The sequence below is a fragment of the Propithecus coquereli genome, unplaced genomic scaffold (genome assembly GCF_000956105.1).
Source record: "Propithecus coquereli isolate 6110/MARCELLA unplaced genomic scaffold, Pcoq_1.0 Scaffold77, whole genome shotgun sequence".
Lineage (NCBI taxonomy): Eukaryota > Metazoa > Chordata > Mammalia > Primates > Indriidae > Propithecus > Propithecus coquereli.
In genome coordinates this window covers 433,137-455,349 of record NW_012153840.1, presented here as the reverse complement: position 1 = coordinate 455,349, position 22,213 = coordinate 433,137, and the positions used below count along the sequence as shown (strand labels likewise).

Below are 22,213 nucleotides of genomic sequence, written 5' to 3'. Positions count from 1 at the left end.
ATTCGTGCCGTGGAAATGCTACGGAGCAGGGCTCTTTTTCCTGGAGAACTGGTTGTTAAATAGTTACCAGCACAGCACTGCTTTCATCCATTCACTACCCATCATCCTTTCATTCCTTCATATGACTGTCTCTTCATCCATCCATCTGTTCATTTGCGCAGCTGTGCTGTCACCCAACCAAATGTAATCATGTGTTCACCCATTTATTTGTCCATCCATCCGTCAGCCTGTCTACCCATCCATCTATCTGTTGTCCATCCATCTGCCCAAGCATCCGTCTACCTGTTCATCCATCTTTCTATGCATTTGTCCACTCACCCATTCATTTCCTTGTCCCCCCCGCCCCCACTGCACCCGTCCATCCACCTGCCATCCATCCATCCGTCTCACAAACTTACTGAGAACCTCCATGTTCCAGGCCCTGTGCAGGGCTACAGGGATGAGGAGAAGACACAGTCCATATCCTCAGAACATTCTTCCCCTTCCCTGAGAGAGGGGGGCCTGGGCTTGTTACCCTCCCACCTCCCTTCCCCGGCGAGACCCAGCCCCCAGCCGCCCGGCGTGTTGGGGTTGGACACGGTTGGAACAGATTCCAGGCAGGACCTGGCCGGACTGCTGCTGGGGACCTGGGCTGCCAGATCCCGCCTGCCCCAGGTCACCGTCCACCACTTCACCTGAGTCTCCTTTCTCCTCTGTTGTCTGTGTTTTGTCTCCTCCCTGTCCCGCCTGCTCCTCTCACCTGCTCTCCTCTGCCTGGCCGCTTGGGGCTCCAGCTTTCTCCAGACCTGACTAGGCTAAAGGAGAGATACGCCAGGACTAAGAGAGACATCTTGGCTTTGAGAGTTGGGGGGAGAGACATGCAGGAGCTGAAGCACAAGTACGATTGGAAGGTATTGTCTGTCCCTCCCACGTCCTGCACAGGCCGCTTCCAGCTGAGCCACCTCCAGGGGACTTTCTGGCTGTCCTGGGGCCTCGGGGTGGGCTTGAGCCTCCAGTGCCTGCCCCTGAGTCCAGGGCTGCCCCTGACCCCCGGCACCTGGCGGCACTTGCATCTGTGCTGGAACTGGTCAAGGCCGTAAGCCACGTGTTCCCTTCCGGGTTCTTGCCTGTATCTTTCTCTCCACCTGCACGTGAAAGACACCTGGTGGTCCGTAAGAGTTCCCAGGTGGGTTCTCAAACTCTAGGGCCCTAAGCATCGCTGGGTGCTTCATTAAAACACAGATTGCTGAGCGCCATCCTCAGGGGTGCTGATTCTGTAGGTCTGGGGCAGGGCCCAGGAATCTGTGCATTTAATAACTGTGGTGGGTGGGTTAGGGGCGCACTTTGAAAAATGTGAATGTTGGTGACAGTGGACGTTCCTACCCCTCCCAGTTATTCTGAGAGATCCGAGATGAGGAAGTGTGTAGGAGAAAGCGCAGCACCCTCTTCCCAGATCGGACTCAGACTTTTGGATAATGATGATACTGACAGTAGTAGCTTCCGTTAATTGAGCACTTCCTGGGTGTCCTGGCCAAAAGCCTGGGCTTTGGAGGCCTGTGGGCCTGGGTTTGAACCCCAGTCTTACCATGTCCTCACTGTGTGATCCTGGGCAGGCCCCTTGGCCTCTCTGAGCCTCGGTTTCCTTGCTGGTGGAATGGGCATTAATAGCACCAGCCCCCGGAGTGGGTGTGGGGCTCTGATGGTCAGGTCTGTCACGTGCTCGGTGCTGTGCTTGGCCTGGGGCTCTGTGGATGGTGGCCTTTGTTACCTTTGTGCCTGACCGTCTTGTCCCCGTGGCGCTCTGGGGCAGCTGTCTCTCTACCATCATTTAGCTTGAGACGAGTCAAGTACTTGGCCGGCGGTCACACTGGGGCTCCAATTCGGATCTGCCACATGCCAGAGCCTGGGCATTCTCCATCCTGCAGCTTATCAGAACCTGGGGCCTCTCAGGAGGAGGAGGAGGAGGAGGAGGAGGAAGAGAGACACTAGAGCCTGTAAGGCCCTTTCACAGACACCTCCCGCCAGGCCTGTGACCCAGGGTGGAGCAGGGTTAACCTCTGAGGAAGCCGAGGCTCTGAGGGGAGCAGGGAACAAGCGAGGGGCAGAGTCTAAGACCAGGGGCCTCCCCCGAGCACGGCCCCAGCCCCACGCCGCGTGGATGGGTGGATGCAGCAGGTTGACTCAGGGACCCTTCAGGGGTCTTTGCCTTTTGCCCAGGAAGATGCCAAGAGAAGGGCCTCAGATGATTCCCCCAAACACCACTTTGGGGGGTTCACAGGACAGCCCGTTGATACTTTATGCCAGGACAGGAGCTGGGCTCTGGATCAGAGGCTTCCAGTCTCTGGGGGAGTGACCCCCAGGGGAGGACGTGCGTCCATGGGTGGTTTCCGGGGTCAGCATCTGTCCTTCCCACTAGACTCCCAAAGGCATCCACGATCACTCCCCCAGGAAGGCCAAGTATCGCGGCTCTAGAATTGTACCCTGTAGATGCAGGGAGGGGCTGGGGACTTCCTTCCCTTTTCCTGCTGTTGGTGGCTTCCAGAAAGTAGGCCTTGTTCCTGAAAAGCCACCACCCCGCCTCTCCGTGCACAGTGCCCCACCTGCCTCCCTTACCCAGACCTCCAGAAGCGCTTGGGCCCTTAAGTGGGGTACCACGGGGTTGTCAGAGGTGACAGAATGGGGGGACCAGGCCCCCCCAGATTAGTGCTTCCCACCTTCCGCAGGGAGTTTTTGGAAGGAGGTTTTCTAGAACTATGCTGTCCATTATGATAGTCACGTGGCTATTAAATTGAAATTAATTTACAATTAAATATAATTAGGAATTAGAGTCCTAAGTCGTACCGGCACATTTCAGGTGCTCAGTCGTCACATGTGGCCAGTGGCTCCATGTTGGACAGTGCAGGTAGAGAGCGTGTCCATCATTGCAGAACCTTCTGTTGGCTGGTGCCGCTGCAGCCATGTGTTGGAAAAGACACCAGGGCTGGGGCTGGGGCTGGGGGGCCAGCAGCTCTCTTCTCAGGCCTGGGCTCCCCCAGCACCCAGGGTGTCTGCCTCCCCCTCTTGGGCACGTGTCCTCCTCGAGCTCTACGTACCGCTTAGCTTGCTGCACCAGTGTGCACGGGTCCCCGCCCCGCCACGCCACGGGAAGCTGCATCTTGCTTTCTGGCAACTTCAGCCTTTCCCCCTTTTCCCGGGCAGTGGCTCAGTAAGAAAGCTGGCTGTTTTGCGGGCGGCGCAAGGGATGGGGTTCCTCACTTGGGTTCGGCAGATGGGATGAGTGTGTGTTCACACCTCTCCTTAGTCGCTCCTAAAATAATCATGTCCAGCATTTGTACGGCACGTTTTGCTGTTCAGAGTGCTTTCCCAGACCTGGGCTGTTTAGTGCTCACGGCCCCGGGTGTGGGCGGGTATTGCTATTACCTTGGTTTTGCCTGAGGAAACTGAGTCTCAGTGAGGTTGAGTGACTTTTCCAGCATCGTGCCACCGGGGAGTGGCAGAGCTGGAACTTCAACTGGGGCCCGGGACTCCAGGCCTCCAGCCTCCCCCTAAAATTGGCCAGGGCCTTCCCTTGCCCATAAAGAGGGTTCCTGCGGGAAGACCCCCAGGGCATGAGTGTACCATCTCACCCCCACTGTTGTCCTCGGAGGGAAGGGGCTGGGTGGTTTTGTCCTCTGTAGTCAAGGCCGAGGCCGGGGAGGTGGGTGGCCCTTGGTGGCAGGTGTCCCAGGCCCTCCCTTGACTTCCCTGATGTACCTCTCTGCCTTTGCTCAGATGACCCAGCTCATGAAGGCCGCCAAGAGCGGGACCAAGGATGGGCTGGAGAAGACGAGGATGGCCGTCATGCGCAAGGTCTCCTTTCTGCACAGGAAGGACGTCCTCGGTGAGGCACTGCTTGGGCCAGTAAGGTCTGGTGCCCAGCTCTAGGCTGGGGGGTGGGAGAGGGTGAGTTTTTGCTCCGTCCCCCGGAGGTCATGCTGGGTGGGGGTACCATGTGGGTGTCTGGCCTCCTCTGGCAGTAAGGGTTGGGGGCAGAGTCCCAAATGTCCTTGTCCCAGCTTGCTTCCCGCTCCCTGGAGGCGTGTCCTGCCTCTTCTGGAAGAGGTGGGCCTCTCCCGCACCCTCCGTGCCCTGCCTTTGTCGTGGCTATCTGGGCCTCCTGCCCCCTGAGGTCTGGCTCACTGGGCCTCATCCTTGTACGTCCCTGTTCACTCCCTCCCATATGCATCCACCCGTCTCTCCAACCAGCCAGTATTTATTGAACACCTACTAAGTGCCACACCTTGCGCACATGTGGGAACGCCAAGACGAATTTATCAGCCTTTTCTCCAGGGGCTGGCTCCTGGCACAGTGGGGGACACGGCACATAAATGGGAAATCACAGGACAGATTGACAGGTGGCATGACGGGGACCCTGGGGGAGCATCTAGGAAGTGGGGTGGACTCGGGTCAGGGAAGGAGGAGGAAGCCCAGGTCACCAGGCAGAGGGAGCCAGCATGTGCAAAGGCCCAGAGGTGGGAAAGTATGAGACGTTCTGGAAATGGCGTTCATGCCGGTTAGCATTGATGGCACATTTATCATGTGCTGGGTGCTCTCCTAACAGCCTGCAGTTCCTCACTTAATCCTTGTCGGCACCAAACGAGGTACAGAGGACTCTCATGTTCCATCCTGCAGGAGAGGGAACAGGCACAGAGGGCTTCCGTCACTTGCCTGAGGACACACAGGGAAGGGATGGAGGAGGCCTCATCTGGCCGCAGTGAGGGCAGGATGAGAGAACAGGGCCCGGTCAGCACGGACTCTGTGGGCCTTGTTGGGCATTTGCCCTTGATCTTAAGGACACTGGAGGGTCATTAGAGGGTGTTAGACAGAAGCGTCCCATGGTCAGATTTGATCAATTGATTGATCATTGATGTAACAAGTTTTATTAAGCATCTACTATATGCTAGGAACTGTCCTAAGGCCTTGGGACAGCTGTGAACACATGTCCTGCCCCCTCGTTCCCCTGAAGCTCCCCTCAGGTGCCCATCCCCTATTCCTGGTCCCCACCAGGGCTCTGGTCTCCTCCCCCAGAGAATGCCCAGGCAGGGCCCATGGTGTGTTCCCAGGCTCGGGGGCACAAGGTCAAGGAGACCCAGCCTCTGCCTCATGCAGCTCACGTCTTTCGGGGAGATAGACAAGGAGATGAGAAATGCCAGTACAGTGGGCTAACGGCCCGTGGGCGGAATTCTGGGGGTGCCAGTTCTCCTTGGAGGCCTTGTTTGGGGGAAGCCTGCTGCCCACCCTCAGCACACAGCCTGGTGCAGCGGAAGGAACGTGGGCTTCAAGCCAGGGAGAACTGTGAGAGCCTGCACCCTCTTGGAAAGTTCTGTAGTTTAACCTCTGTGCCTCAGTTTCCTCATCTGTACAGTGGGGCTAATAATGGCATCTGTCTCTGGGGCCGTGGTGAGGATGACTGAGGTAGTGTGTGCAGAGAGCCCTGTGTGGCAGGCGTTATTCTTGGTGGGTGGTCAGTCACTCAGTGGAGGCCTCAGTGCCATGACGGCCTCACCCTGACCTGGTCACATCCCGGCTCTATGCCTCCTGGCTGTCACCTTGCACTTCTTCCCCTCCCGAGTGGCAGGTTCCTCATCTGTAAAATGGGTTGAATCCCACCACTCTGTGCGTTTGGTGTGGCGTGTATGTGCCTGGCACAGGCTGGGTACTCAGTAAATGTCCGTGTTCCTCCCACTTCCGGGGGACCACTGGCCCCTGATGAGGTGGGGATAGGCCGGGTGGCTGTTCTAAACTTATTGGGATGGCTCTAAGAAAGGACAGGGTGGCCAGGCTGGCTGCCTGGAAGCCCTCCCTGGGTCACCCTCCCCAGCCCTAGGCTGGCCTGGACTGTCCCCACCCCGCCCATTAGCCAGCTCCCTCCTAAAGTGACCCTCCCCCAGGGGTGTTATTAATAGCCAGGCAGGGCTCGAGTCACAGGCCAAGAATGTTACCCAGCGGCGCGTGGGGGAAGAGGAAGCCGCGGGGCCGGCGGCTGGGCTGGGTGTGCAGCGATGCCCGGGGCGTCATGTGGGCCAGGCAGGAGGGCCACCCCCATGCTGTCGTCCGCTGTCCCTCCTCCTCCTCCTCCTCTGTCTCCTGCTCAGGTAAGGGCCTGCCTGGGTGTCCCTGCTCCCTCTGCCCCCGGGGTTGCTGCCACTTCTCCTTCTTCCCCAGCCTCCCCCTGCGTCCACTTCCTGCTGCCCACAGCTGCCACCGGCTGTCAGAGGCACTGAGCCGCTGGGTTCACAGGTCGCTGCGCCTGTGCCTCCCCGTGTAGAGGCCAGACCCCTCCCAGGACCCTCGTGCCTGCCCTCCCCCCTTGCCGTGGAGGCCTGGGGCTCCTCTGTCCCCATCCTCCATCCGAGACCCACCTGACCTGTGCCCGGGATTCCCTGTCAGACTCCAGCTGAACTTTTTCCCTTTTAAGTCTTTGCGTTATTTTTTAAAATAAGAACGTGTAAAGCCAAGCCGTCCCATTCTTCTAGGGGCTTATTTTCTTCCCTCTTTCAGGCGTCCAGAAGCAAACTATTTTTAGTGCCCAGCAATGGGGACACAGTGGCTGGCCTCCGCCAGGCTGAGCGGGTGGCCTGAGCAGGGACGGAGGCTTCTGGCAGCTGATTCTCAGAGTCCAGGCCCCGTAGGATGCTGCTTTGTGCCCCTGCGCTCGCTCCCTGGCTCGCTCACCTGCTCCCACTCGCTCGTGTGCGTTACGGGTGGGCTGTGCCAGGCCCTGGGGTGTGGCAGGGGACGCCCAAGAATGCACCAGTGAGTCGCTGGGGGCCCCACGTGGCCCCAGGAGCTGCTTGTGCCCTTGGACTCAGGTCCAGGGCTGGTCTGAGGGTCTGTCAGCTCCTGGGGCCTGAGCAAGCTGTGCTGTCCCCATGTCATCAGCCTGTCTGACTTTCCAGGTGACTCTGAGGAGGAGGACATGGGGCTCCTGGAGGTCAGTGTCTCGGACATCAAGCCCCCAGCCCCGGAGCTGGGCCCCATGCCAGATGGCCTGAGCCCTCAGCAGGTCTGTGGGGGGATGAGGCGGGCGGGGGGGTCCCAGCCTACTCCCTGGGGCCACGCTGGTCTGGGTCTTGAAGGGGAAGTGAGCATCTGGGTGGGGCCTCCTGGGCTCTCTTTGCAGCTGGCTGCAAGGGTGTTCCAGACTGGACAGGGCTCCACACTGTGGTTTGGGGGGCAGTGGGATCCCGGCGTCTGGAGCGCCTGCCTCTCCCCATGGCAACCAGAGCAGGTGCTGTTCACTGTTTCCAACTAAGGCGCTGCGTGAAGGAGGGGATCGCAGTAAGCCTCCGCCCTCGGTCCACCTGTCCTCACCCTCGGCCTCAGAGTTGCCACCGGCTTCTGCCAGAGCCGGGGCTCTCAGCGATGTCTTCCTCCTCCCAGAGCATCGCGCTGAGGTCGGGGTGGCCCAGACCTGTTTCCCTCCCTCCTCGCCTGCATTTTGCCCACCACGAATAGGGCGTGAGATCCCTGGTTCCTCTGGCTGTAAGGTTGTGTCGGGGCAGCAGGATTTGCCCGTTGTTTGGTTGGCAGAAAATCCTGATGTTTGGCCTCTTTTGGAAGTCAGGATAGAGCCACACTGGCCCAGGTCCTTGCGGCAGCAGCGGGCTGGAGCCCAGGAGGAGCAGCTCCCTCTGGGCACTTGCTCTCCGGTTCCGTTCGCGGCACTGCTTCCGCCTGCTTCCCTCCGACGCACCACCTGCCCTCCTAGAACGGCATGTGAGGTGGTGACGCCCTGCTCTGCCCCAGCGTGGCGGGGCTCTGCCCGGGAGCCTGGGGAGACCCCTGCCTCCAGCTCACAGTCTAGGCTTCCCCTCCTGGAGCTGCCTGGCGCTCTCGCCCCTGCCGCCGCCCTGCACGTTTCCTGGATCAGGCAACGTCAGTTTCTCTGGGCCAGCAGTCGGTTCTCAACTCAGACTGATTTTTGCTCCCCAAGAGACATTTGGCAAAGTCTGGAGACGTTTTTGGTTGTCGCTGCTGGCATCTGGTGGGTAGGGGCTAAGGAAGCTGCTAAAGATCCCAGGAGGCGCAGGACAGCCCCCACCACGAGGAGTTACTCAGGCCCAAACGTCCAAGTGCCGAGGCTTAGAACTCTGCTCCGGGTGCCGCCTGGACGCCTGGGGGTTGTCGACGGTGCATCCAGCTGTGGGACAGCTTGCAGGACGGTGGCCTTGCCCATCTGCCAGGGCTGTGTGGGCCATGGGCAGGGCGGCAGCCAGAGATGAGAAGGGTGTGCCAGAGGCGGGGAGGAGGTGCCGGACCAGCAGGGCAGGGGAGGGGCCCTAGGGGTGTGTGATTGACTCTCAGAACACCCGTGGGGGTAGAGTAAGGGTCAGTCACCCTCCCAACCCTGGATCAAGGCGGACAGGCTGCCCCCTCGGACACCCACATGTGACTCCTTTTGTGAGTGACATCCCAACTTTGCTGCATAATAGAGTCACCGGGGAAGATTTAAAACTCCCTGATGTTCGGGTGGCACCCCATGCCAACTCAGAGTGTCTGGGGAGGGAGCTGTAGGGTCCCCACGTGATGCCAGCGTGCAGCAGAGTTTGGGGCCACCGCTCTGCTGTACCCGGGTGAGGGAGGCTTGAGTCACACCGCGCTTGACTGGGTGCTGGTCAGGCCGCAGCTGGGGGCGACGGACCCCGCTGTGTGGAGGGGTGCTGATTCAGGCCGGGGAGAGGTCAGGATGGTGAGAGGGAAAGGGGAAGGGACTGGGGCTGTTTAGCCAGAAGCAGGGACCGCCGGTGGGGTGGGAGGGCGCCCTAGGGACTGTCCGTGGAAGGAGGATTGCTCGAGGATTCTGTGCACGACAAGTGGTGGACGCTGAGATTTCTGTTCAGTCTCAGAAAGAATTTCTATTAGAGTTGTCCAAAGAGGGAGGCCGTCCCTCATCACCGCGTAGGAGAGGCAGTGGTCCCCCATCCCCGGATGTGCATGTGCCGAGGGGCCTGCCTGGGGTGTGCCCTCCTTTCCCGTCCCACGGCCTGGGGAGCACGGGCACTCCTCCCCGGTGGGCGGGGCTCTGGCAGGGAGGGCAGCCCCCGCCAGGCCCTGACGGTGCTTTTTGGCCTGCGCAGGTGGTCCGGAGGCACATCCTGGGCTCCATCGTACAGAGCGAAGGCAGCTACGTGGAGTCTCTGAAGCGGATACTCCAGGTGTGACTTCAGGGGGTCCTCAGGGGCCTCTGGGGAGAGGGCAGGGAGGACCCCAGAGGGACATTTTACAAGGAGTGTTTGGGGACTGTGGGCCGTTTTAAGGGGAAGGGGCCAAAGCTACCACTGTTTCGTGGGGACAGTGGGACCTCCAGATGGGGCACCAAGAACTCCTGAGGCCCTAGTGTTCACGGGAGTAACTGTTTTCTGAAATGCAATTGGGATTCTTTGAAAGGACTCCTGGAGAGTTGAGGGCGTATGGCCCCGTTTGTGTCTGGAAGGGACTGGGTCTTCCTTGCCACTGTATGCACCCCTGGGGCCAGGGCTATTTCCCCCCATCATCCTGGGGCTCTTAGAGGTGGGTGAGGGGCAGGGTCGCCCCTCTTTCTCCCATCAGGATGCCCCAGGATTGCCGAGCAGATGCTCGTGTGCCGTGACCAGGTGTGCCGACCTGGGCTGTAGTCTGAATCCCTGAGACGGGACGGTGACTCTCGTGGGATGGCGTGGGCTATGGGAGTGAGGCCGTCAGGAGAGGGAATAGTCAGAGCAACAGGGTGCTGACACCCACGTCTTCCCTTCCTGAGTTTGAATCCATTGAGAGGGAGCCCAGGCGTCAGACAGGTGATGATGAAAACATCACCTGTTTCTGCGAAAGCTGATTGGAGAGGCTGACGCTAGGTCTAGGAGCGAGGGAGCTTACGGCGACCTTACCACTGTCAGACGGGCTCAGTGACAGGCAGAGCCACACAGGGCGAGCCTCCGAGGAGCCCCTTGCAGGCTTTCATACCAGCTCAACACGGAAGTCACGGAGGGAGTTGGTTGTGGGTGGCCAAAGGGGGCCAGGAGCACTGCAATCATGGAGATCCTTCCAGAAGGGTGCATGAGGAGAGAGGGAGGGATAAGTGCCGCCCACAGGAGGCCACCGTGGTCGGCCGAGTGCTGCGTGAGCGGGGGCAGTGGGGGAGGGCTGCGGCTTGACCTTCGGCCTCACCTGCGCCCTCGGCAGGATTACCGCAACCCCCTGATGGAGATGGAGCCCAAGGCGCTGAGCGCCCGCAAGTGCCAGGTGGTGTTCTTCCGCGTGAAGGAGATCCTGCACTGCCACTCCATGTTCCAGATCGCCCTGTCCTCCCGCGTGGCCGAGTGGGACTCCACCGAGAAGATCGGGGACCTGTTCGTGGCCTCAGTAGGTGTCCCCGAACTCTTTCCCCAGCCCACCAAGGTAAAACCACAGCCAGCCTGACCCCAGGGGTTATGCATTCCAGCCTCCTGCCTCTGCCGGGTCCCCTTGTCCAAGCCAGTGGGGCCAGTGGGTGACCAGGATTGTGCGTCTTCCGGGCCTAAGCTGGGGTGGGTGTAGCACCTTGAAGTGTCCTTAGAAGTGTCTGCTGGGCTTTGGTACCGTGGAAGCCAGGTCTCTGTTCTGTCTCTGCCCAGGCGGCAGCCCCTCCTGGAGACTGGGTGGCCTCCTAGCCACTGTGGCCAGCCACCTGGCAGGTTGCAAGCTCCCTTACTCTTTGAAATGCTGGCACAGACCACAGCCTTGGCCCTCAGAGGATGCCCCACGGTGTTGGGGGAGGAGCACTGGACCATGATCCATGATCCTGGTTCTGGGCCCTGCTTAGTTCTGCAACCTCGGTTAGGTCCAGCCTCCTCTCTGGGCCAGGGTTCTCCATCTGTGGAATGAGGGGGTGCACTGAATTCTTGGATTTTCAAACTGAAGTCTGTGGGCCCCAGAGATTCATGGGGCAAGGGAGGGTCCATTTGGTGGAACTCCACTTCCGATCTGTTTTAGGTAGTTGGGGGTCTGCTAAAAGAAAAAAATTATTTCTTGAAAACCACAGCACTCGGTAGATTCACTAAATAGATCTGACATCCTGGGTCCCTGTGTCAAGGGGCTCAGGTGAGAGGGTTGGTTGACTCGAGGCACACCATGCCCCTTGGCAACTCAACTCTGGGCACACAGCCCAGCAAGAGGCCAGGAGCACTGGCCCCTCTCCTCCCCGCACCCATGGGCTCGGGCTGCTGCGCTGGGGAAGGAGACCTGGGAGGCAGAGGCCCCGGGCTCTCCGTGGCACTGCTGGTCCTACCTGTGCCTGTGGGCCAGCCTCTCCACCTCTCTGAGCCTGGTTTCCTCGCCTACGTGGGGTGATGGGTGTGCTCACCTCGAGGGCTTGCGGAGGTCGTCCAGGCTGCGCCGCCGGCTCAGCTTGTGGTCCCAACAAGTGTAGGGTGCTGGCCGCCTGCCACTCCCCTGCGTCGAGGTGGCCCTCCCCGGCTCATGGCTGCACCTCGTTTCAGTTCTCCAAGTCCATGGTGCTAGACGTGTACAGCGACTACGTGAACAACTTCACCAGCGCCATGTCCATCATCAAGAAGGCCTGTCTCACCAAGCCTGCGTTCCTCGAGTTCCTCAAGGTGGGCCTCAAGGGTGGCCCGGGGCCCTTTCACCAGGGCGTTGGCTGGGGGTGGGGGGTAAGAAGGTCACTCAGGAGGGAGGGGCACTTTGGCCCCAGCTTTGGGTATCACCTCACGGCTTTGGCCTGGACACCTCCCCTCTTTCCCCTGGGGCGGCCCCCGTCCCATGGAAGAAGATCATTCTCTCCTGCCCGCTGGGAGGAGGGTCACAAAGAGTCAAAGTGTCTGCAGGCAGCTTGGGGTCCTGGAGCCGTGGCAGGGAGGCAGGGAGACCTGTGTTATCTTCGAGCCCTGGCCTCCGAGGCCTGGGTGTGCGGGATGAGCCGGGCGGTCTCGGGCCTGCCTCTGGAGGGCGGCGGCTCCGAGTGTTGCTGAGCTGGTTCCTCTTCCTCATTTGGAGAAGGATGAGGAAGATTCCTCAAAGGGGTATCTTGGGCATCCCATGAGAGAATAGAGATTAAAGGACTTGGAAAATACTTCGTGTAGCTGTGGCCAGGCTCCCCCGATTTCCTTGGGGTGGGCACAGTGGGGTGGGCCAGACAGAGCCTCTGCCCGGAGGGAGCCTGGGGGGCCTGCCGTCCGGCAGAGGGTACAGGTGGGCCAGGTGCCAGGGGATGCATGGACACACAGGCAACACGTGCTGGGGCCTCAGCGGGGGAACTCACTGTCTCCATCAAAGAGGACACTAGGTCGGGAGGGGCTTTCTCAAGGGGGTGCCATCTGACATGGCCCCGGCAGGGGGTGGTGGGATTGTGACAGCTGGAGACGGAGGAGAGGGTGTTCCCGGTACAAGGACAGTGGGGCAAAGGTCAGAGGCAGGAGGTTGGGGTGGGCAGGTCTGGCTGGACTCTGGGAGCACTGCTGCCTGTTGGGGAGTCCAGGAGGGAAGATCCCAGAGGCAGCTGAGCGGTTTGGGTGGTCCTGGACCTCTAGGCTGGGGGCTAGGATATAATATTTCAGGCCACGGGGAGCCATTGAAGAGTTTTGAGCTCGGGCAGACAGAAATGGAGGCTGATGGAGAAGCTGTGGGGTTGCAGGGGATGAGGTCCAGGACCAAGGAGACAGGTGTGTGGATGGCAGGCTGAACAGATGCAGGAGACAGGACAGTCCCCCTGTGCCCCGCGCTTCATCCTGGCCTGGCCTGTGTTTAGTTTACGTGGAGGGAGTGGTTGCCTTGGCTACGTCTAGAAGTCTGACCTCTTGAATAAGTTGCCGGGTGTTCCAGTCCTGCGTTTAGGTCAGAGAGCTTCAAATGACTGTGTTAGTCTCCTGAGGGTGAGGGGCCGTGCAGGGGGCACCGGTGGTGGGAGGGCTCCCTGGCTGTGAAATCAGGGACCTCCCTCAGCTCTTCTCTCCAGGCCCTGAGGCTGAGCAGGGTCCTGGGGCCCGGAGAGAGGAGCCCAGGATTGGGACCGTGTCTGGACCCTGGGGCGCTGAATGATGGGACCTTGTCTCCAACAGCGGCGGCAGGTGTGCAGCCCAGACCGCGTCACCCTCTACGGGCTGATGGTGAAGCCCATTCAGAGGTTCCCACAGTTCATCCTCCTGCTTCAGGTACCACTCGGGATTCCTGCAACTGCCCCTCACAGGGTGCGGTCTGGGCTGGTGGGGGCTCCTGGCGTGGGAAGAAGGAGGCCCGGGGTCTTGTCCAGGACCTGCAACCACCCCACCTGCCTGGGGCTCTGGCCTCATCTTTCCTCCACTCTCAGAGTGGGACTGATCACAATCAGCAGCTTGTTTTGCACCCCACTGCCTTGAGAAATGCCGAGTGGCTGGTGAGGCATGAGCCCGGGATGTGGGGAGGGCTTGAAGGCACGTGGAATCCCAAGACCCACAGGGCTCCCGGCGTGGAGGAGATGGTCAGTGAACCGACATGCTTTGGACGGCTCAGGCTTCGGGTTGAGGATGGGCTCCGAGGGCACGCTAGTCCCACCCAGGGACCTGAGAGCTCAGGACATTGCCCCGATTGCCAGGGGTCCTGAGGGGTGTCTCCCCCCAGGGAGCTGAGAGGGAGGCTGCCAGGCTGAGGGGTCCGGCGGCATTTTCCGTCTGTCCTCAGAGCTGCCAGGCTGTGGGAGTGGGCTCTGACGTAAGCACACCGCTTACCAATTCACCAGTGATCGATCGTGCTTTCATTTATTTATTACCTTCTGAACCATTTTTAAGTGTGCCGTTCAGTGGCGTTAAGTACATTCACATTGTTGTGCGACCACCGCCGTCATCCATTCTAGAACCTTTTTATCATCCCAAGCTGGCTCTACCCATTTAGCGGCTCACCTTCCCCCTCCCACCGCTCTGCTTTCTGTCTCTATGCATCTGACCACTCTCGGGACCTCATGTAAGTGGAGTCATACAGTATTTGTCTTTTTGTGACTGGCTTATCTCACTTAGCATAATGTCCTCACTCACGGTCCATCCGTGTTGTAACATGTGTCAGAACTTCCTTCCTTTTTTAAGGCTGATTAATACTCGTGTGGACAGACGGCGTTTTGCTTACCCATCCATCTGTCGGTGGACGGATTGCCTCCACATTTTGGCTGTTGTGAATAATGCTGCCATGAACGTGGGTGGACAGATATCTCTTTGAGACCCTGCTTTCAGTTCTTTTGGGGATATTTCCAGAAAGATCCACACATGCGTTATTTTTTCCCCCAGTCATCAGCTGTTTCTTGAGGTCTCGTTCTGTGTCTGGTACCGTCTGTCCTGGCTGCAAGCCGGGCCCTTCCCAGACCTGCAGTGTGGAGGAGACTTGCAGGCTGAGGCTTTGCCCCGGGCCCGGGAGGGTCCACCGTGGGGCGGGCTTCTCAGCCTCTGCTCTCTGGCCCACAGGACATGCTGAAGAACACCCCCCGGGGCCACCCCGACAGGCTGTCGCTGCAGCTGGCCCTCACGGAGCTGGAGACGCTGGCCGAGAAGCTGAACGAGCAGAAGCGGCTGGCCGACCAGGTGGCCGAGATCCAGCAGCTGACCAAGAGTGTCAGTGACCGGAGCAGCCTCAACAAGGTGAGTTCAGGGCCTCCCACCTGCCTGCCCGCACCTGCTCTGCGTCCTTCCTCACCTGTGCTCATGCCGCCTGCCCTGCGGCCACCCACCAGGTGGCGCTGTTCTCCGAGGAGGGGAGCCCTTGCTTTTCCAAGCCCGCAGACCCGACCTTGAGGATTGGGTTCTGGACTGGACTCCCACGCTCATTACTGTTCATGTTATTTTTAGGATAAATGCTGATTTTGCTCATCAGTGTAATTTCCAGTAAAGACACCAGAAATGATGGCCTAATATTGTGGTTATACAAGTGGCCTCTGAGCAGCATCTGGGTTTAAGTCCAGATTTTGTCACTTGCTGCGTGGCCTCAGGGGAATCACTCAACCTCTCTGAACCCCACTTGTTCCCTGGGAAACAAGGAGCATTCAGCAGCAGCTGGTCCCCAGGGCTGCCACAGGAGAATGAGGGAGCCGGCAAAGCAGCATCCTGAGAGTCCTTAACGGAAGAAGAAAGATGAAAAATCCATGCCACATTTTGGGGTTGCAGCTTAGGAGCATTCTAGGGAAAAATCTTGAAAGACTTGCAAATGAGTCCATAGAGAATCCAATTTTGAAGCATGAGGTCACTCACCAAGTCACCTGTTGGTCACTGGAGTCCCTCTGTTTCCCTAGAAGCACGCAACATGAGACGCCTGTAGCCGCACCTGGATCTCTGGGAGGTCCAGCCCCCCACCCACCCCGCTCACCCACTGGATGGAGGTGGGCCGGGATGGTTCAGGGTGCCCACCCTGCCCTGGGCATATTGCAGGACTGCTTTTTGGAGAGGGGACACTGTATGGAGTCATAGGGAAAGGTTCAAAGCTTCTGGGGAAAAAATTGGGAGCCTTTTGGCCCTGTGGGGTCCCAAAAGCACAGTGAAGGCTAGTGGCTGGCAGCTCCTGGGAGAGCTATTTCAGCGGTATGGGAGGAACTTTTTAATGGTCCAGGAAGGACTGCCAAGAGAGGTGGCAGCCCTTTCTGTGTGCACTGCACTTTACAGTATAGCATGCTCTCTAACCTACCTTAACGTCTTTGGTCTTCATGACAGCCCTGGGAAGTGGGGCTGGGACACGATCACCTGTAGGGTGAAGTGCTAAACCTCAGGCATCCCACGTTAGGACTCTTCTGCCTCAGGCCAAACTCAGGCTGCAGGTGTATCTTGGGGCCCGTGCAGTATCTTTAAGAACATGGAAGTGGTTGCCAACATTTAAAAATAGTGAGATGAGGCCGGGTGCGGTGGCTCACGCCTGTAATCCTAGCACTCTGGGAGGCCGAGGCGGGAGGATTGTTTGAGCTCAGGAGTTCGAGACCAGCCTGAGCAAGAGTGAGACCCTATCCCTACTAAAATAGAAAGAAATTAATCGGACAACAAAAAAAATATAGAAAAAATTAGCCAGGCATGGTGGCGCATGCCTGTAGTCCCAGCTACTCGGGAGGTTGGGGTGGGCAGGTCTGGCTGCAGGCAGGAGGATCGCTTGAGCCCAGGAGTTTGAGGTTGCTGTGAGCCAGGACCCCACGGCACTCACTCTAGCCAGGGCAACAGAGTGAGACTCTGCCTCAAAAAAAAAAAAAAAAAAAAATAGGGAGATGTCCCATAAAATTCAGACTTGGGGGTCTTTTGGAAGGGCTGGTAGAGCTGGTACTCTGGCCCTCCTTCCTCCTGAGTAGTGACTGTCCACTTCCCCTCATCCTTACCCATCTCTTCCCACCGATGCTACCTGCTGGCCCTGAAGGCATCTGGGTTTGCTTCACCTGCTCCAGGTCGATAGGGCTGGGGAAGACAAGGCAGGCAGGGGACGGAGCCCTCTCCTGGGGGATGTCCCCATCCAGGACTGCTCAAGGTGGGCGTTAATTGGGGCGGAGGTCATTCCCCCACCTCCTGCCTCCAGGCGGGACTAACTCAGCCGTCCCCCACAAGCTTCCTAGTTTGGAATGCGACTGGAGAAAAAGGCTTCAGCCCAACCATGGCCACCTGTGCTGGTCTTTGCACTCAGGAAGTTTCTCCTTCTGTCCCCACCCTCAGTTCCCTTTGCTGTGACCAGGAGGCTTTCTGTCTTTCTCTCGCTGTGGCTCATACATCTGTGCAGCCGCAGTGGGAAGAGACCACGGGCAGAAGGAAATAAATCTTGTAGCGTTTGCCCTGGGAAGAGCCGTCCTGTTCTCCTCTGCTCTGTCCCGTGGAGGCCGGGGCAGCAGAGTGTGGTGGGCACTGGCTGGAGGTCAGGGGGGCCTGTTTGATGTCAGGCAGGGGACCAGAGGCTCTGGGCCTCAGTTTCTCTGTCTGTCGAGTGGGGCTGAGTTGGATACGTGTGGGATGTTGAGAAGAGTGCGGTGGGGCTGTACCCCGCGCTCTCCCCTCTGGGGCTCTCCTTGGGCAGTCCCGGCCAGTTCCGAAACCTGTTCAGTGATGTCCCTGTCACCATCACCCAGCGAGAAGCGGAAACGAAACTGAGTGTAGCCTAAAACGGAACCATGCCGGCTGTTTCAAAACGGCCTACTCAGGAGCTCCAGCGGGATGTTTGTGCAATATCTGGGTTTTCTTTTTCTTTTGTTTTTTTAAATCGGCTCAAGGGGCAGGGCGTGATTGCCGGAGCCCAGGGGACTTTCCTCTGCCAAGGTGTGGGTCATGTCACACTTGGCAGCCTTCTGTGGGGGCCCTGCTGTCTTCAGAGTCCGAGTAGTATTTTCATGAGCTGGCGCTCAGCTTGTTTGTGGAAACAGTGGGGGATCCCAGCCTTAGTGGTGTAGGGGACCCCTGGAGAACTCTGAGTCCTCCTGTGTGTGAGGACCAGTGGGGCCTCCCCTGGCCCCTGTCGCACCGTGCACTGGCCGCACGGCGCAGGGGACAGTGGACGTGGCTTGACTCTATGCTGTACCATCTGTCATTTCATCAGGGCTTGGGTCTTGGCAAATCGCTTTAGCCCTGGAATCTCAGTTTCCTCATCTGGGAAGTGGGGACTGCGGAGCCGACTCAGCGAGATGCGGAATACTGGGCGCCACCCATGGTACCCAGCACACGGCGGCCATTTGGTCCCATTCGGACTTCTGGTTGTGTGTTGACTCAAGGGATGTGATTCTGTGGAGAGCGACAGCATTCTCCCCAGGCGAGGCTTTGGCGTGACCTGTCCCTTTCCCAGCCAGGATGGGGAAGGAAGGGAGAAATACTGGTTGTCATCAGAGTCACAGGTTTGGGGAATGAATTTTGCTGAATATCCCTCCCCTGAAAAAATCCCTGTTAGGAAAAAGGACGTTTTCCCATCGGGTCCCTGGATGGGTTGGTGGTTCCTGTGCTAGCAGAAAGGCCTTGGTGTCCACCCCGAGATCGGCAAATGCCTGCTCCTTGCCGTGGTGCCCTGTTGACCGGCAGATCCGTAGTTCTAACCCTGTCACGAGGCCGTCCGAGAGGCGAGATGGGCCAAAGCTTTCCACAGGTCAGGGTGCAGCGCTGGGACTGACTCCCAGGCCCGGCGTCCCCTGCACAAGGACATGCCTCTCCATGGCAGCGACCATCATAGACCGTGGCTGTGGAGTGCCCATTGCATGCCACGTGCAGAGCTGGCCTCAAGGGCCCATGACCTGTGCGCTCACACACAGCCCGTGCCCAGAAGGGCCCCATGCTTGGTTTAGTGTTCTACTGTGGCTGTCTTCAAATTTGTTAATAACTTTTGAACGAGGGCCTTCATTTTCATTTTGCACTGGGCTCTGAAAATCGTGAAGTCAGACCCAGTCACGCGTTCGTTACCTTGTGTGATTTCAGTAGTAGATGTCATTGCACCCACTTGACAGCTGAGGAAACTGAGGCTTGGGCAGGGGAAGTGACCTGCCCAAGGGCTTCACCACTGAGGATTGGGGCCGGGGTGGAGCTGGTCTCTGTGACTCCAGAGCTGCGTCCTTGGCTGTGGTGGTCGTGCGGGGTCGCCACGGGGAGTGGCTGGCAATGGCTGGCTCACCTGAGAAGGGGGTGCTGGCTGCTGGGCCCCGGTGGGTACAACGGTGGGTGGTCACGCTCCCCAAGACCTCCCCAGAGTGGAGAACCCAATGAGTGTTTCTCTCGTCTTCTTCCCCAGTGCATCTTGCCACCCAGGGATGGAGCAGGGGCCCTGCCTCCTCCTCTGCTTCTCCCAGCCTGGGTCTCCCTTTGCACCGTGGGAGAATCCGGGTTTCTGGCAAGGTAAAGCCGCTGGGCTGTGATGCTGACCTCCCCTGCCCCCTTCCCCAGCTGTTGACCTCGGGCCAGCGGCAGCTGCTCCTGTGTGAGACGTTGACGGAGACCGTGTATGGTGACCGCGGGCAGCTGATCAAGTCCAAGGAGCGCAGGGTCTTCCTGCTCAATGACATGCTGGTCTGTGCCAACATCAACTTCAAGTAAGTGGGCCTGAGCTGGGGTTGGGTTTGGGGAGATCCTGGAGACGCCATCCTGTCCTACCCTAGTCTCTTTGGCTGGCCGCTCTGTGGGGAGGCCCACGTGAGTTTGGTATAGGCCTCCGATGTTCCACTTTCCCCTCATCCCTCCCGACCTGCTCTGTCCCAGCGGTGGGAAGTGCCTGGAGAGGCCATCGGCAGCCCCCAGCCTTGGGCAGACAGCCGTCCGTCGTACAGAGTAGTCTGCTCCGAAACACGGCAGTTGGTAACTGAACAATCTTTTTTGACCACGTTGAAATTCAGCAGATTCTTCCTTGCGTCCAGCCCAAATCCCTGCTGCTTTAACTCAGATTGGTTTTCCTCTGGCCAGATTGCGTCGTTTTTTCAACGTGAGTCTTTGCCTTCCCCCACAGCCCAGAGCATCCTCTGCCCACAGGAGCCTGGGTCCTGGTTCTAGGCCAGAGATTGTGGAAATGCCCAGAGCCCGGCTCAGGCTGTGCCTGAGAGAGCTAGAGCCCCGGAGTTGGGCGAGGCTGTGACACTTCAGGCCTGGGCCTGCGAGCTGGTTGCACGTTGGTTGCATCAGGCTTCTGGGCATCCATGTTTGGCTTACACAGGCGGTCCACACCGAGGCTGAGACGTTTGGCTTCTCTTAAACTTTAGGAGATCCAGCACTCTAGGTGCATGCTGCCTGAAGCCACAAGGCCTAGAGCTGGGGCTCACGCCCTGCCGTCCTTCAGCCTCCCGGCCCGGCCCAGCTCACCCACCCGCAGCCCCTGCGTGGCTCTGTAGGCGTCAGGGATTGGGAGCCTCAACCAAACGCTCCCTGAGAACTCCAGCTGTGTCCTTTCTAGCTGGGCTCTTAGGAGAATCTGCTCCCAATATTTGGTAACACTTCACGAAGCGTCACAGAAGCACCAGTGTGGCAGTGACAGCCAAGATCCAGAAGGGGAAACAGTCCCAGCCCGGCTCCCCACCTCCCAGCGCAGTGTGTGGGGGAGGGGAGGTGGAGACGGTGGAGATTCTGACTCTGCACCCAGAGTCAACGTGTGCGCGTCTGCGCGCGGCCGTGGAGGGACTCGGGGGTTTCTGTGGCTGCGGATCGATCACGCGTCCTGGAAGCGGGGCCCGCCGGGCCCGTGCTTTCACTCCCCACCCGCCCGCTCCTCTGCGAGTCCACCAAGTGCTCACTGAGCCCTGACTTTGTCCAGCTCGTGGCCCTAAACAAGACCCAGCCCCTGCCTCGGGGAGCTCGCGCCCTGGTGGGGACTCGGGCAAGGAAGGCCGTGCCACAGATGGGTGTGGGCGCTGCTCCTGGCCGACCCATTCATTCGTGCATTTACTCACTCGCTCATTCAAGGGCCGTGATTCTCGAGCCCCATTTCTGTCCTGCACACAGGGTAGGGCCAGCGATGTGACGGTCACCCTGTCTGCCCTCACGCCGCTCAGGGTCTAGCATGGGGTGCGAAGTGGGGTTCTAGTGGCCCAGTTTGGGGGAACCGTTTGGGCGATTTGGGCTGAGTCACTTAACCTAGCTGGGCATCCGTGTCCTTGTCTGGGATTATGTACGGCTTCCTAGCAGGGCTGCTGTGAGAAGCAGCTGGAAGGCCCATCCGGGGGGGCCCTCCGTGTGGTCCCCTCTGGCCATACTTGGCTTCTGATGCCATGACCCCCCGGGAGGCTGCCCTCCTTCCGCTCTGACACCCAGCCCGCGGCCGGCCCCCAGCTGGTCCCAGCCCCCATAAAAGTCACTGAGTCACAGTAACAACCTTCCTTTCCTTCTTGTCTTTTTCTCAGGCCTGCCAACCACAGGTAGGTTTAGAGGGTTCAGGGAGCTCAGGGGCTCTGGGGGCATGTGATTCTGGATCTGGATCTGGGGCTGGGGCCTGGGCACCCTGACGCTTCCGTCCCAGCGAGGGCTCCTGCTCTGCCTGGCTTGGTTTGGCTGAAGTCTGGTGCTTGGGCTGCGTGCAGCCTGGCTGGACTGGTGTGCCAGGGAGCGGCACGGCGGCCTGGCCCTGGCGCGGGGCTGGTGCGGGGCTGGCGCGGGGCTGGCGCGGGCTCTCCAGGGCTGCGTCCTCTCTGTCCCGGCAGGGGCCAGCTGGAGATCAGCAGCCTGGTGCCCCTGGGGCCCAAGTACGTGGTGAAGTGGAACACGGCGCTGCCCCAGGTGCAAGTGGTGGAGGTGGGCCAGGACGGCGGCGCCTACGACAAGGACAACGTGCTCATCCAGCACGCGGGCGCGAAGAAGGCCTCTGCCTCGGGGCAGGCCCAGAGTGAGTATGCGCCCCGCTGCTGCTCTCGCCCCTGCCTGTCATCACCTGGCTGACTCCGCCCAGGGACCCACACACAGGCTGATGGGTGCCTTGGCTGGGAGGCTCTTGCTGGTTTTGCGGCCCCCACGGGCCAAAACGCACAGCCTTGGCTTCCCCTGAGAGCGCACAGGTGTGTTCTTGCCGCCTTGTGCTGGCTGCCCTGGCCTGCTGCAGCGGTGTCCTGGCTGCCGTCCCTCCCCCACCCGCGCCCCCTTCCTGTCCACCTCCACCCACCCCAGGGACGGCTTTTCAAAATGCAGGTTAGTACAGACCAGATCAGAGCGTGTCACCCCCGGCCCTGGGGGCTCTCATTGGTCATCTCGGGGGCACCCCGCCTGCCCCCACCTCCCCTCACTCTGCCCCCTCTTTCCTTGCTTTGGCCATGCTGGCCTCTCGGCTCCTGGATGGGCCACACTCCTCCCGACACGGGCCCTGTCCTGGTACCCTTCTCAATCGTGCTCAGCTCAGTGGCACCTCCTCAGCCTTTGCAGACCCTTCAGCTGGGCTGTCTCCCTTCCTTCCTTTCACGCCCGCCAGTTGCATTTTCCCCTTTATTGGTGACCATTTGGTTGATGTCTCCTCCTTAGCGCGACGATAGCTCTTGCCAGGCGATAATAAACCTTCCTAGAATCCATGAAGGCCGCTACATTGCAGGGCTGGCAGGAAGGAGTGTGCCCAGAAGCACCTTCCATGACGGGAAAGGCACTTGGGTTTCACTTCCCCCTCTGCCCACTGCCTGACCCGGGAGGGCACCTCACAGGCTGCCTATGGTTCTGGAAATTCTGAGGAGTGATTGCACCATCTCCTCTCGCCATCGGGGGCTGGGCTGTGACAGCTGTGCCCACTTGCAGATGCCGTCTCTGTCCCCAGCTCTGTGAGGCAGGAAGAGCCGGGAAGGCCCCTGCCGCTTTCACCTCCCTCGGGGGCA

General features: G+C 59.5%; 1 protein-coding gene across 6 annotated transcripts in view; it reads left to right on the top strand.

Moving 5' to 3' along the window:
* ARHGEF10L (Rho guanine nucleotide exchange factor (GEF) 10-like) overlaps positions 1-22,213 on the top strand; it is a 104,675-nt gene that overhangs the window by 28,949 nt on the left and 53,513 nt on the right. For 4 of the 6 annotated variants that reach the window (XR_001138236.1, XM_012662620.1, XM_012662623.1 and 1 more), the window contains 10 exons: positions 3,751-3,859; positions 6,918-7,024; positions 9,099-9,176; positions 10,180-10,359; positions 11,475-11,591; positions 13,053-13,145; positions 14,421-14,594; positions 18,828-18,973; positions 20,768-20,782; positions 21,065-21,246. Coding sequence is in view for 5 of the 6 variants with exons in the window: in XM_012662620.1 (XP_012518074.1) it covers positions 3,751-3,859; positions 6,918-7,024; positions 9,099-9,176; positions 10,180-10,359; positions 11,475-11,591; positions 13,053-13,145; positions 14,421-14,594; positions 18,828-18,973; positions 20,768-20,782; positions 21,065-21,246 (1,201 nt within the window). In the remaining variant the exon portion in view is untranslated. Of the gene's footprint in view, positions 1-3,726; positions 3,860-6,917; positions 7,025-9,098; positions 9,177-10,179; positions 10,360-11,474; positions 11,592-13,052; positions 13,146-14,420; positions 14,595-18,827; positions 18,974-20,767; positions 20,783-21,064; positions 21,247-22,213 lie in introns of those variants that run through there. The other 2 variants (XM_012662621.1, XM_012662624.1) reach the window with 2 other exon arrangements.